This window comes from Ruditapes philippinarum, unplaced genomic scaffold (genome assembly GCF_026571515.1).
Source record: "Ruditapes philippinarum isolate M1 unplaced genomic scaffold, ASM2657151v2 ctg12671_1_1_1_1, whole genome shotgun sequence".
NCBI classification, from domain to species: Eukaryota; Metazoa; Mollusca; class Bivalvia; order Venerida; family Veneridae; genus Ruditapes; species Ruditapes philippinarum.
Window position 1 is genome coordinate 1 of NW_026856066.1, and position 13,353 is coordinate 13,353.

The 13,353-nt window shown below is 31.8% G+C and overlaps 1 protein-coding gene across 1 annotated transcript; it reads right to left on the minus strand.

Moving 5' to 3' along the window:
- Nucleotides 1-6,247: 6,247 nt before the first annotated feature.
- LOC132745311 (di-N-acetylchitobiase-like) lies at nt 6,248-11,569 on the minus strand. The gene is made up of 7 exons (XM_060734201.1): nt 11,282-11,569; nt 10,414-10,558; nt 9,768-9,979; nt 8,166-8,337; nt 7,688-7,785; nt 7,080-7,241; nt 6,248-6,644 (listed from the first exon to the last, which is right to left on the minus strand). Exons 1-7 carry the CDS (start codon nt 11,444-11,446, stop codon nt 6,444-6,446), a joined length of 1,155 nt encoding a protein of 384 aa, XP_060590184.1. The 5' UTR covers nt 11,447-11,569; the 3' UTR covers nt 6,248-6,443.
- Between the last annotated feature and the right edge of the window lie 1,784 nt (nt 11,570-13,353).

Below are 13,353 nucleotides of genomic sequence, written 5' to 3' on the forward strand. Positions count from 1 at the left end.
TTTTTAAGACCTTTCATGCGTGGATACAAGCGGGATACATAAGCTCATCTTAACGCTCTGTCAATATGACCCAAATGGCGTCACGTCAAAATATATGCAATATCGTTTTTTACCAGAGCCGCAAAAGCGGCGCGATTTTGTGATAAAGAGGAAAACGCAACATTTATTTTTAATGTACAGGCGTAGTTTACAGTCTACAAAGCAGAAAATAAGTGAATGAATTATCAAATAAAATATCGAGTTTAAAGATAGTTTTCGGGAAGAAAACCTACAAGGATGTGTCGTTTTCAGTCGTTTTTCGAGTTATTTCTATTTAGCAATAGCCCACTCTGAAAGTACTTATATTTTATGTAGATTTCTTTTTTAATATAATGTTTCAATTTTCAGACTGCAGTTTTTTCCAAATGAATTATAAATAAACATAATACAGTTCAGTCTATTTACACCCACAATGAGACAAAACAAAATATGACCAACTTCTATCAAAATCTACGTTGACAGAATATATGTCGTATACTCTTAAATACAAAATTTATTAATCTGCAATACAAAACGTATTTTTTTTTTAAATTGTTAATATATAAAGGTACAAGTTTATATTGATCTTCAATTTTCTTCCTTGGTATTATACATGTACACCTGTACCTTAAATATTTAGTCAAAAATATAAAATGTTTTTAATGTGTTACACTAATGGTAGTACTAATTCCAAGAGTGTAACAAACAAAACACACACAATATTTTTCTAACAAACAAACGAAAAATGATGTGTAATATTATAATATAAGCAATCTCTACTTGCACAACGTTTTTCATCTTATAAGATGATATTTATGTATATGATATCAAATTGAATGTTTTCAGTTACATCTTACTACTGTTTACACTTGTACGTGCTACTAAAGTGCATCGAACACCAAACGTGTAATATTCATGGCGTGCTTTAAATGACTTAATTTTTGTGCGAGTAAGGAATACTTAAATTCAACTCGATGAATCAGACACTTTTATATGTTTGATGTAGTACAATGAGCAGAAAGTGATATATCTTACTAGAAAAAAAACAACATTTTTTTACGTCAGGTTCTTCCATCATTTGCACTCTACACAATATAATACAAAATTGTGATATTTCATTTTTTCTCTCCCATATTTACAGTCGAACAATTCGGATGCGTGTATAATTTCCTTGTCACAGGTAAATTGTTTTTGTATTTTTCAAAGTCATGTTTAATAAACAGTGCGTACCTTTGCAAAGTTGAAACCGCTTAAAGCCCAATTTTCTAAAAAAGCAACTTGATTTATATTTCTTTGAATAGTTTCATTTAAAGTAAAATAATGTTTGTGCTTCAAAATTCGTCTTCGAAACTAAGATATTTGCATCTGAACATTGACCTACAAATGATCATGTGACAATCCGTTTACAAATAGCACAAAACGGTTTTCAGTAAATTTAAAGCTGTGATTAGTTCTCGTTAATAGTATATAAATATTTCGTTTTTTTTCCTAACAGTTGATTATGAGAGGGGTAAGGCACAAGTGAATGTAATTGATAGTGCAAATAAAAATAAACATTTGTTTGCGCACCTAATAATAGTTAAATCTTATAAAAAAATCTATGTTAATAAACATTTGTTTTTAAAATAGATGCTTTTGTAAGTTTAATTATGATTCGAATCAAATGAATAATTTATAAATGTCTTGGACGGAAATTATGTTGTTGTTGTTGTTTGTTATAAATATCGTACATTGTTTCTAAAAATGTCACTTTAAATCGTTTGAAATTAGTCTTTTCTTTTAATCGTTTATGCAGCATATTAGTAATTTAAAGGAAACAATGCTTTATTTTATGAAGTATTTTCAAAGGTATAATGATATTGTTCCATAATCGTTTGGTCCATTCTCGAAATAACTGTTACATAGAATCTCTCTGTTATTTTACAAACATGAATATTTTATCTGTTTAGCAATGATTTTCTTTTTGGTTATGTGTCATGTTTTGCTTATAGTGTACTTCCATATTTAATACGTTCATTTTGAATCTTTTATTTAATTCAAACAATGGTTTGGGTAGCAGATAATAAGCTTTATACACTTCAAATTTTGCAGCGATAATTTAACACATTGATATTGTATGATTATTGTATATATTTATGTTGTAGAATTTGAAATAAATATAAGCTTTAAAAATAAATGTTAAATGTTGTTTTTTATTTTCAACAAATTACAAAGTTTTGACATAATATTGTGTGCTACAAAATCAATGATAATTCATACTTATTGTTTTTCTAACAAAATATGAATTTCACAATAAACAATTATATACCACAATACAAATATTTTACTATTTAACACTATCATTAGCACCTATTGTTTTCAAATGAGTTCGTAGATGTCGATATTGTCATCATGTCGACCAACTACTAGCTCATTCATCTTATGCTGCTGATACAATATAGAACTACATCCTACTTTTGTATCATCTGATGACAAGACATTTCCCAGCTTCTCGCCATCCTTAGTGAACTGTAAAATACAATTATTGTCAAATCCACTGGCAAGAATATTCCCATTTTCGGCTTGCATGATTGAGTTCATCACAGTTATACTTTCCCTGTAGAGTACCATCCTCTGTAAGAGCAACAATTCCAAATGTATAATCAGCAACATAGATTCTGCTACCATCTGTACTCACAGTCATGCTGTAAATATTATTAAACAATCGCTGGCCTGTCTGATCATTCGTGAAATGTTTAAGCTTTGTACCATTCATGTCGTAAACGAAAACAGTTGTACGAGAATCAGCAAGGTATAAATTGGACAACGCATACGCAATACTATAACTTCCATGGTCAATGTTTAATTCTTTAGTTCGTCTAAGTTCTTTGGGAAAAGAAACAAAATATACAGTTTGTCCATTGGTTCTTATGGCAGCTACATCATGTGTATTAATAGTACAAATCTGACATGGTGATCTGGTAGTTCACAGACATCTTTGTAAGTGAATTTGCTGTCAATACGTTTCAATTTCTTATTGTCTTGATCAGCAAGAATTATAGACCCATCACCAAGTTCACATGCACTTACTATTGTACATGTTTGTGTGTCAGATTGATGTCTAACATTAAATGTTCTCTTTTTCTTTAGTTTGTAGATTTTATTGGATTGACATAAATTACCAAGATTTTCCGTTTCATTCAGGCAGATCAATATATTTTCGCTTCTCTTGAACTCGAAATCTATTACATGCTTACCTGTTGCCGTTTCTTCTCGACATTTTATGGCAGCACCAATAGCTCTTTTACCGATTTTAGAAGAGACAAAGGCTTGGGATATATTATTATCATCACCACATGACACCATTTTATCCTCAGCATGTTCAACACCTTTCTGTGCAGTTTCTAAGACCGTTATTTCTGCATTTTTTTTCTCAGCAATGGCATTACATTTGCTCTCAATTTGTTCGATACTTGTTTGCTCATGCTTATCCAGTTTCATCTCAATTTCCCTTCTGAAATCTTTTAATTTTAGCAATGCTTCTTGTTTGTCTTTCATCAATCGCTCCCTCTCGTGTATACGAGTTTCTAGCATTTTCTTCAAATTGGCGTTTTCTACGTTTAGATCTTCGAGTGTTTTCTTTGTCTGTGCTTGTGATTGGTTTATTTGAACAACGCCGTCTGTTGCCGAGTTTTAAAATGTTGGCGTTTTTTTCAATTACATTCAAATGTGTATAAATTTGTTGTATACCGTAACATCCATCATATTACATTTTACTCTATTTTTATCATGAAATGTTACTGTAATTAAATTTTAACTAAACTTTAAACAAAGTCAAATTTCACAAAGCCAGAAACAATAACAAACAAGGAAGAAAACAACATCAATAGCATAGAAATGTCATTTGAGCTTAAAAGTGTCATTCTTATTTGTATTTGAAGTGAATTGATTTAATTATTTATACGATTGCCGTATTATACATAAAATCTAGTACATATTTATTTCATAAATCCTTGACGTGCAAGTTTGCAAAACTGAACGCCTATGGTAATAACAACAAAATAGTTTCATCCTTGGAAAAATGCATTAAATAGAAAATTGGTACAAAGATTTGTTCGTATTTTTTTTTCAATTATTTTAATTTCTTTTCACAAAACATGTAAATTATTGATTCGGAAAACAAAAGCATATCCTGTTACGTTTCAAGTTTTTGTTACGATCTTTAGGTGCAAATGGAATTGACAGTGTTAATAACTTTACATGGCTATTTTACTACATCTTTTTATATACAGGTATAAATCTTGATGAAGTTAAATAAAGCGTCGCTTACTTGGTACAGTTTTACGCCTGAGCAAACAAAAATTAAGCACTGTTTATTCATTCAGTCTTAATAAGGATATTCAAATACTATAAATTATATCTTATTTCAAGTTAAAGTAACTCTAGTTTGTAAAATAAAGTATTTATACCTGTGATATACTGCCATACATGTTGAACAACCAACATCAACATGATTTCGACAATACAAATCAACAGGTTTAAACCTATGTCTCTCGCATTTTTCCGTCGGTGCTACAGGTAAACCTACCCTTGTTTCTTGTTTAACTTGACTTTTATCTAGGATATTATGTCCGGAAAGAGCTGGAATATCCTCGTGGAATTTCACACACTCTGAGCAGTAATATTCATGACAGTCCGTGCAGTATTTGTCCGCTTCTTTATTCCTCCCCTTGCGTTTACAGGGTGAACATAACAACTGAAAAGTTTCATCCGACAGATTCTCCAAACCATTCCCTAAAATGGCGGCCATTTATACAGATTTACATTCCAATAAAATAGTCCATTTTCGGTTTCATTATCTTTTTCAGCAAAGATAGTTGAAATATCATTACACGATAGGTATTGTGCTCCACATAAACCAATCCAGATATGAAAATATGTACATGTAGTAAAGGGAGGTTATCTAACACGTTTAAATATGCTTAAATCGAATGGCTATTTGTATGACAATTCAGATATCGATGCGTTTTATTACAATTAACATCTTGTGTAACAAGACAGTTATGCAAAATGAACTTTCTGTGATTGCATGCGGTAAGAATTTTCTAAAAATCTCTTTTAATCGATAGAGATTTAATCAGTGTCGATTGATTGAGTTGAAGTAAGGCACCGTCTACACCTATCTAAAGCTTGTTTTCGCTTCTATTGGATAGTGTAAACACCCTACTTGAATGGTTTTAAAGAGAAATTATGTGACATCAATGAAGATAATTTCTTGTGAGACAATTAGAACACGTTCTATTTTGGCTACCAAGACACTGATTACACCGGTTTGACACAAATTATGTGCCCGTAAGTTGTGATAGTGCTGTTTTTTCAGACTTGTTTGTTGCCGATTCAGTGTTCATGGCCTGTAAACTTCAATGTATTGGTCAAAGGAAAAAAATCGATACACTGATACACAGAAGAGCAAAAACAAAAGATAAGTTTTGCAATCAATAAGGATTATAATCATATAGGGATTTTAAATGATCGTTGTTCACTTGTTCATTTAGTGATAAATGAAGAATTTGCATCAACTTATAAGCTCAAAATATTTTTTCTCACATTTTCCATTTATTTTTATAAGAATATACACATTTTATTTCCACCATTGGTTTTAGTTAATTACATCATTTTCCAGATTTTTTATTAACACATTTAACAGAGACATGATAGTATTGCAAAGACAAAGGTATAAACGAAGGGCAATCCTAATAAGGCATTTTAGTAAAAATTGTGTCCGATTACATGTTGAATGGGCCATATATTTAGCCTATCTTAATGTGACTTGTAAGAAACTTGACTAGGTGTAGACGCGGCCTAAGAGACTATTTAAACAAATAAATAGAATGTGTATGCGGTTAAATTAGAGAATAAACGTTTGTATACATATTAAAAATTCATCAACGATGGTTTAATTTATCGCCGATTATGATACATTTTTATCAACACTAAATGATTTTGTGTTTTTGATATTATTAGTCTCTATTCTTACTATTGAAGGAGTGAATACCCTCTCTCTAATGAAGTTTTCATTAATGAATACACTTGCTTCCGAAATTAGCATTTTATTTCTATATTTCACATACATATACATATGAAAATTGATGTACTATTTATTGAAATCCAAATTTAAGTGCTATGTATTTTCCTTTAAAAGTGAAGTAGTTAAACAAAATAATTAATTATCTTTTTATGATTTGACAACCTTATAAGGCGTCAAACCGTACATTAACCGATGGTGATGTCGTAATAAAAATCAGTTGATCAATTGATAAACATTTATACGAACATCTATCTACAAATTATCAATCATTTTTTTAATTCAGTCAAGAAAAATGTTAAAATGTATATATTAGTTCATTGATGATTATTTCAGTACACTTCATAATTGTCTGCAGGTGTTATTTTTCGTAATCTGGTAGGGCGCCCCACATTTCTTTTACAGCAATGACGTCGTCATGTTTTCCGCTTGTGTAATTCACACACTCCGTGTTCCACATCCCTACACCTCGCAAGTGTTCATCTATTGCAAACGTATATTTATATCCTAAACTTTGTGGATCGTCATAACGTATCTGATGCATAATGCCTGACGAAATATTCTAAAATGCAAGTAAATTAAATACACTAAATAAGTTGCAAGCAAAATCATTGATTACCACATAATGTAACGTATTGAAAATAATGCACCAATTGAAGGCATTTTATGCGTCAGAAATGAATAAATATGTACTAAAATGAGCTAAATGTGAGCTTTAAAACTTAGCATGTTAGATGCACATCACCTGGATAGAGTAGTGATGAATGTGAAATTATTCTTCTTCATAAAAGAAGCAAAATGTAAATATTATGTGATTTTGATCAACAGTTTCCCGAATCAATACTTTATCTATATAAGGTACATCGCATTTGCAAAATAAAGGAGTCGTTGTCATTTGTCAAATAAAAGAAGAAGTTATATCAGATACAAATGATGTCATTGCATTTTCGTTATCTTAACAGTTGCAAAAAAATGTTATAACATTATGGAAGTGTACCTTGTAATTAAAGTAAGGTGTCATTGTAGATTTTTCAAATATACGTCCACTTGTAGAGTTTTTTAGTAGCTGTATTATAGTGTAGTAATTCAATTCACGTCCCGCTGCATCACTGCAATTAACACCACGAAATGGAACCTTCTTTAAGTAGCATTTGTCAGCCTGAAATATTATTTCTCATGCTTATAACATGTAGTTCAAGGAATTTGTATCGATGAAAGAAAGTTTCTATGTTAACTTTGCTTTTGGCGGAGCTTGGAGACTTGATAGATATTGCACTTATGTACAGATTCATTAAAAACGAGACTGCAATTTAAAACTATGCTTTCATTTATTTCCAGGGACCTCGCCCTTTCAAAATGTCGCTTACTTTTTGAACTAAGATGAAACAATAATCAAATAATTTATCAGTGTCGTCATCAAACAATGTTGAGGTCAACATAAACAAACACATTTGCTAAGACATAGGATCTTCTGCAGACAGGTATCTTCTGTAGACATTGACGTGTATTATATGCTTCTATTTAAAGTTTGCATCTTGTTTGTGATTGAATTAGCGAAGAAAGAAATGAAACCAAAAAATGATATGTCAAATGATAAAATCATACCTTGGTTAATGTCAAGCATGGGTAATAGTAGCCGTACCAAGGCACTCCGAGAATAAGCTTGTCAGACGGTATTCCAATTTCTAAGTATTCATTAACGCCTGTTATCAGAAATATAATAAACATGTATTATACCTCATCAGAATAATAACATAATGTTTACTATAACACTGACAAGTAACAACTAACTGAGCGTACAATTTCATCCATTTGGCAATTCTTATAAACTGTCTACTGTACATTTTCTATGCATATAGATTAAGTGTACTGTCCTAACCTTTGCTATTACGTGCGAAAGATTTATTTTATAGGGAGATCATTTTTCAAAGGTTTTCATCAATAACTGGATAACCATTTGTGAGAAAATGTAAACAGTTTAGCATGAATGATCATCAACATTTGAGTAGTAGTTGTTTCATTTTTTTAGTTATAAATACAATAAGTATAAGGTCGTCGTAAGATTTTCACAAAAAAATCATACCTTCCATTGTTCTATATAATCCGCTATTGGCATAAGCAATACATTCACCTAGTATTTGGCTTTGTTCGTCGTATGCCATAACAAAGAAATAGTCAGAAGCTTCTGATAGTCCCACAAAGTCGTAGTAACGTGAATCTATTCCAGCAGGAGACCACGCCACATCAACACTAATCTTAAAGTTAAAAAAGAGACAAATAGACAAGTTAAACAAGGATCGCAATATCAGTAAAAGAAGAAGCATTGCATGATTCCAACATCACTATCATAAAATATTATTATTTTAGTAAAAGCATTTCAATTTCTGACCCAAGAAACTACAGAGGAATTTCTTGTCTAGTTATCTCTGGCTGATCAGTATTCACTTTAAATTTATAATTATGTATAATTATAATAAATAATTATATGGTAATATGTTGGTGTTTTTTTGACACCAGCTATCTCTTAGTGAGCACCCAACGCAACAGTATGTTGAGTATTTAGACTAGAAATCACTTTAAGCACATATTCGCAATACCAAAGGATATTTAGCTATTTTCCCTAAAAAGAATGGTTCATGTTCTTTTTATTGAAATTATGTTAGCCTCATACGACAGTGATGTAAATGCAAATGTAGCTAGTTATGGTAATTTGTGTAAAAGGTTATTTATGTTTATGGATATACTAAATAACGACATGGCATGAGGTTGCATCAGGAGACTATTACTATATATTTGTTATATGTCTGCGTAATTAAATATTGGTGACAGCTATTGTTTATGCATCAGTCTAAATATCTACGGTAATGTTACCAAATGTTACAAACTCAAGGTGATAGTGGGAGATGTCATTGGGCTATTAAAATAACAAAGTTATTTTGAAAAATAACAGTTATTTTGAAAAAATTCTGGTATTTTCGATGTCACAATAAAGCCGACCAATTAATCTTTCTGTTTAAACATGTAACAGACTTGTTTATTCATGAACATTAAAATGCGTTCATTATATATTTTTTTGAATCACGTCTTACTGTAGAAAAACCCTTTTATATAATTAATCATTGACCATAAAAGATCTTTATTGAAGTTTTGAACCGGCAGATATGTTAAAATGTCTAGCTTATACTACGTTTTCGTACTAAAAGATTTTTAACTCTTAGACTACCGAATATTAAGTTTGTTACAACTATACATAATGTCTTTAATTTTATACGAAACGAAATGTGCATTTCCAATTGAAGTTTAACTTAATTGAATGATGTACAATTATTCTGTTCTGATTTTGCGTTTGAATATTATTAGCCGCAATGCTGTTATGGTAAAACTATAATAGAAGCTGTAAAATATCTATTTACTTCACAATAGTTAAAATTTGCAGCATGTCTAGCTTGATGGGAGAACTTCTTACAACTTTGATATAGATCGAAGAATTATTGTGCATTCGAGCATTGTGCATTGCGCATATTGAGGGGCAAATTGTTTTTAGTCAAATGCCTAAACCACCCAGTCACAGATGCTCCTTGTGTTCAAGAAAAAGAAATAAATTTTAGTGATCATATAAAATGGTATTTACATTTTAAACAGGATAATGTTTAGTTTTTAACTTGCTAAGGAAAAGATACTTTACCATAGAAGATGGGAACTTTTCTCTAAAAGCTTGTCTTGTTTCCCTCACAAGATCTGTGTATCCATTGCGAAGTTGAGTCTGATTATATAATATTGCACGCTCGTAATCAAAGTTGATTCCGTCAAGGTAATTCTTATCTACAAAATCTAACTGTTTTTGTACCCACTGTGATCGAGCAGTTTGGTTAGGAAGCACAGATGTCTCAACTTTTCCTGTATTGTTTAATCATGATTAACATTTGGTCATTTTTTTTTTCAAGAACGAAATAAAAAAAAATCTTCAATACAATTATTGTGTGTTGAAATATTTCCTTTTGGGCTAATGACGAATACACAAAATCTTTACTTAACGGAAAAATCCTACTTGAAATAGCAGAATATTTCGATAATTCACTATTAGATTATTGAAAAAAAACTTGACACTTAAAATCGCTAATATATTTATAAATATATTTCACAAGCCTCGTCAGCAAAAATAGATAGCATTTAAAAGTCAATTTTTGTTTATAAAAATATACAAACATATTCGTTTATTGTCTCCGTAAGTGTAGTCAAAAATGCCAGTAAATAAAAATACAAACTGGATACAGTAAATGTTGCTTAAAGGTTACGCTATGCATATAATGTTTCAAAATGGCAAAACTTACCAATAATGATAGCCCTTGCGCCGTACTTATGTGCCCAACAAACAAGTTGTATGTCAAAATAACCGACCATCACCACTGTCGTGACTTTGTCCCAATTGTAAAACTTCCAATTATCTTGTTTAGCATTGAGGGAAAATACAAATATCTTAAAATAGAAAATGAAAAATTGAATACAGTCAATATAAAATTGACGCGAAAACTTTTTCAGGAATAAAACTCTTTTTTATGTTGTCTTAGTAAGGTCTCAGAGATGTCATCAAATATATACAATTGTGTTACTTGATGTTCTGTTCGTGAAATTCTGCTTTAAGTAAAATATTACTTGTCGGACTTGTTATCATTTGTTTTAAAGATATTTCGAAATTAATTAATAAAAGGTAGTTTCTAGAGTACAGTAAATTAGATTCTTACTCGCTTCGCACTATTGCCCTCTAATACAAAATGGGAAGTCAAGTGCATGATAATAACAAGATATATACACAAAATAAAAACGAGCGCTTAATTCTGTCTGCAAACTGTACTCAAAACTGAGACATATTTCCTAAAGTACTGTCCCTATGAGCACAGATGATGCGCGATGCAATCAAGGAAGAAACACAATGACGTCTCGAAACTGCTAGGTCGGCCTTATAGCGACCCGAATGCGTGTTTATCAGCATGCAAAACGATCGTACATATAGATACGTTCAAATATGCGAACGTCCCATGCGATTGAACTGCGTACACTGAAATTTTACTGGATGGTACTCTTGGGTTAAAGTGGTTCTTATTTTAATAACGAGTTTTCTAAATATCTCATGTAACGAAAAGTATATCAAGAAGAAAAAATAAAAAAATAAAAAAAAACAAAAACAAAAAATCCACATACTTCCTTCCTAGTTGTATCCTTTATCCTCTCACAAAACTTGGCTTCACTGCAGGGACATTGTCCAGCAGAATTGACCACATTTTTGTGTCCTGACAATAACGATATCGAGCCAATAGCTAGAGTTGTTGCTAGCACGACAGCTAATATAATTGGTAAAGTATCCATTTCAATGCAGTAATGAAAATGTTTATAATCAAACGAGTACAGTTGTTTATGTAAGTAGATAACGTACGGTATAAAGTAGATTAATAGAGTATAAAGTTTATGAGTTTAAACCGACATAGGTCGATCTGCTGTTAATTTTAGCCTATTCAATATCTTTATTCTATTTTCTGAACAACATAATTTCCGCTTTCATATGATTAAAAAGTTTACATTTTATAAAAAGTCAATTTCATTTAATTTTGCGGGTGTTATATTCATGTCATTTGTCCTAGTTATCATAAGGTCATTCGAACTACGTAGGAAACATTGAACGTAAAGGGGCACAGATAGATAGGTTAGATGTATAAAGGACTTTATAGTTATCAAGTTCAGATAACTTCAATATCAGTATAGTCAAAACTGACTGAACAAGGAAGTTATCTTAAATCTTAATTCATTCACCTCAAACAAAGTTGCAGTGTCGTATGAACATGTATACTGAAACTTTGTTTGAGACAGGTTTGAGGCTTGGCCTACATCAAAGTCATTTATGTGATTAACAATATAGTCTAAGGTTTAATGTCCCTGTAACTTTATAGCTTTACGTCAGAAAAAAAAATGTTTTGACAATGTCCCTTCTTTTCATATTTGAAACTTCTAATTTATATACTTTCCTGTAACAATACGATTATAAACTTTTATTAAAACTGTTTCATTTTAAATTTTACTGATTGAAAAATATGACAACTACGATGGCACAGAGGTGACATTTGTGTGTTTTAATTACTGAGATAATGTGTGAGATACTATGTCGTGGCCACGAGTTACTAAGTCGTGGCTACGAGATTATAAAATCGTGCGCACGAGATACTGTGTCGTGGTCAAGAGTAACTAAGTCGGGGCTACAAGATTATTAAGTGGTGCGCACGAGATACTAAGTCGCGGCTACGAGATTATAAAGTCGTGCGCACGAGATACTATGCCGTGGTCACAAGTTTCTTTATCGTGCGCACGAGATACTATGTCGTGGCCAAGAGTTACAAAGTGATGTGCACGAGATAACTAAGTGGTGCGCATTAGATACTATGTCGTGATCACGAGTTACTAAGTGATGTGCACGAGATAATTAAGTGGTGCGCATGAGATACTATATCGTGGCCACGAGTTACTAAGTGGTGCGCATGAGATTCTATGTCGTGGCCACGTGTTACTAAGTGGTGAGCACGAGATACTATGTCGTGATCACGAGTTACTAAGTGATGTGCACGAGATAATTAAGTGGTGCGCATGAGATACTATGTCGTGGCTACGAGTTACTAAGTGGTACACACGAGATACTATGTCGTGCTTACGAGTTTCTATGACGTGCGTACGAGATACTATGTGTTGGCCAAGAGTTACAAAGTGATGTACACGAGATGATTAAGTGGTGCGCACGAGATTCTATGTCGTGGTCACGAGTTACTAAGTGATGTGCACGAGATAATTAAGTGGTGCGCATGAGATACTATATCGTGACCACGAGTTACTTAGTGGTGCACACGAGATACTATGTCGTGGTCACGAGTTTTTAAGTGATGTGCACGAGATAATTAAGTGGTGCGCATGATATACTATGTCGTGGCCACGAGTTACTAAGTGGAGCGCACGAGATACTATGTCGTGGCCACGTGTTACTAAGTGGTACACACGAAAAACTATGTCGTGGCCACAAGTTACTAAGTCTCGGGAACGAGACAATTATATGCACCCATAGCATACGACTTTAAATTTTATTCTGAGATCCTATCTGTTATCCTATGAATACATTTAAGCATGCTGATTAAATTATGTTTTTGTTTATCGGTGATATACTGGTAACGATCCCTATAATAATTACAGCTTAAGGATCGAATTTGGAAGTAACTCTACAGTCAATTCTTTTTAAA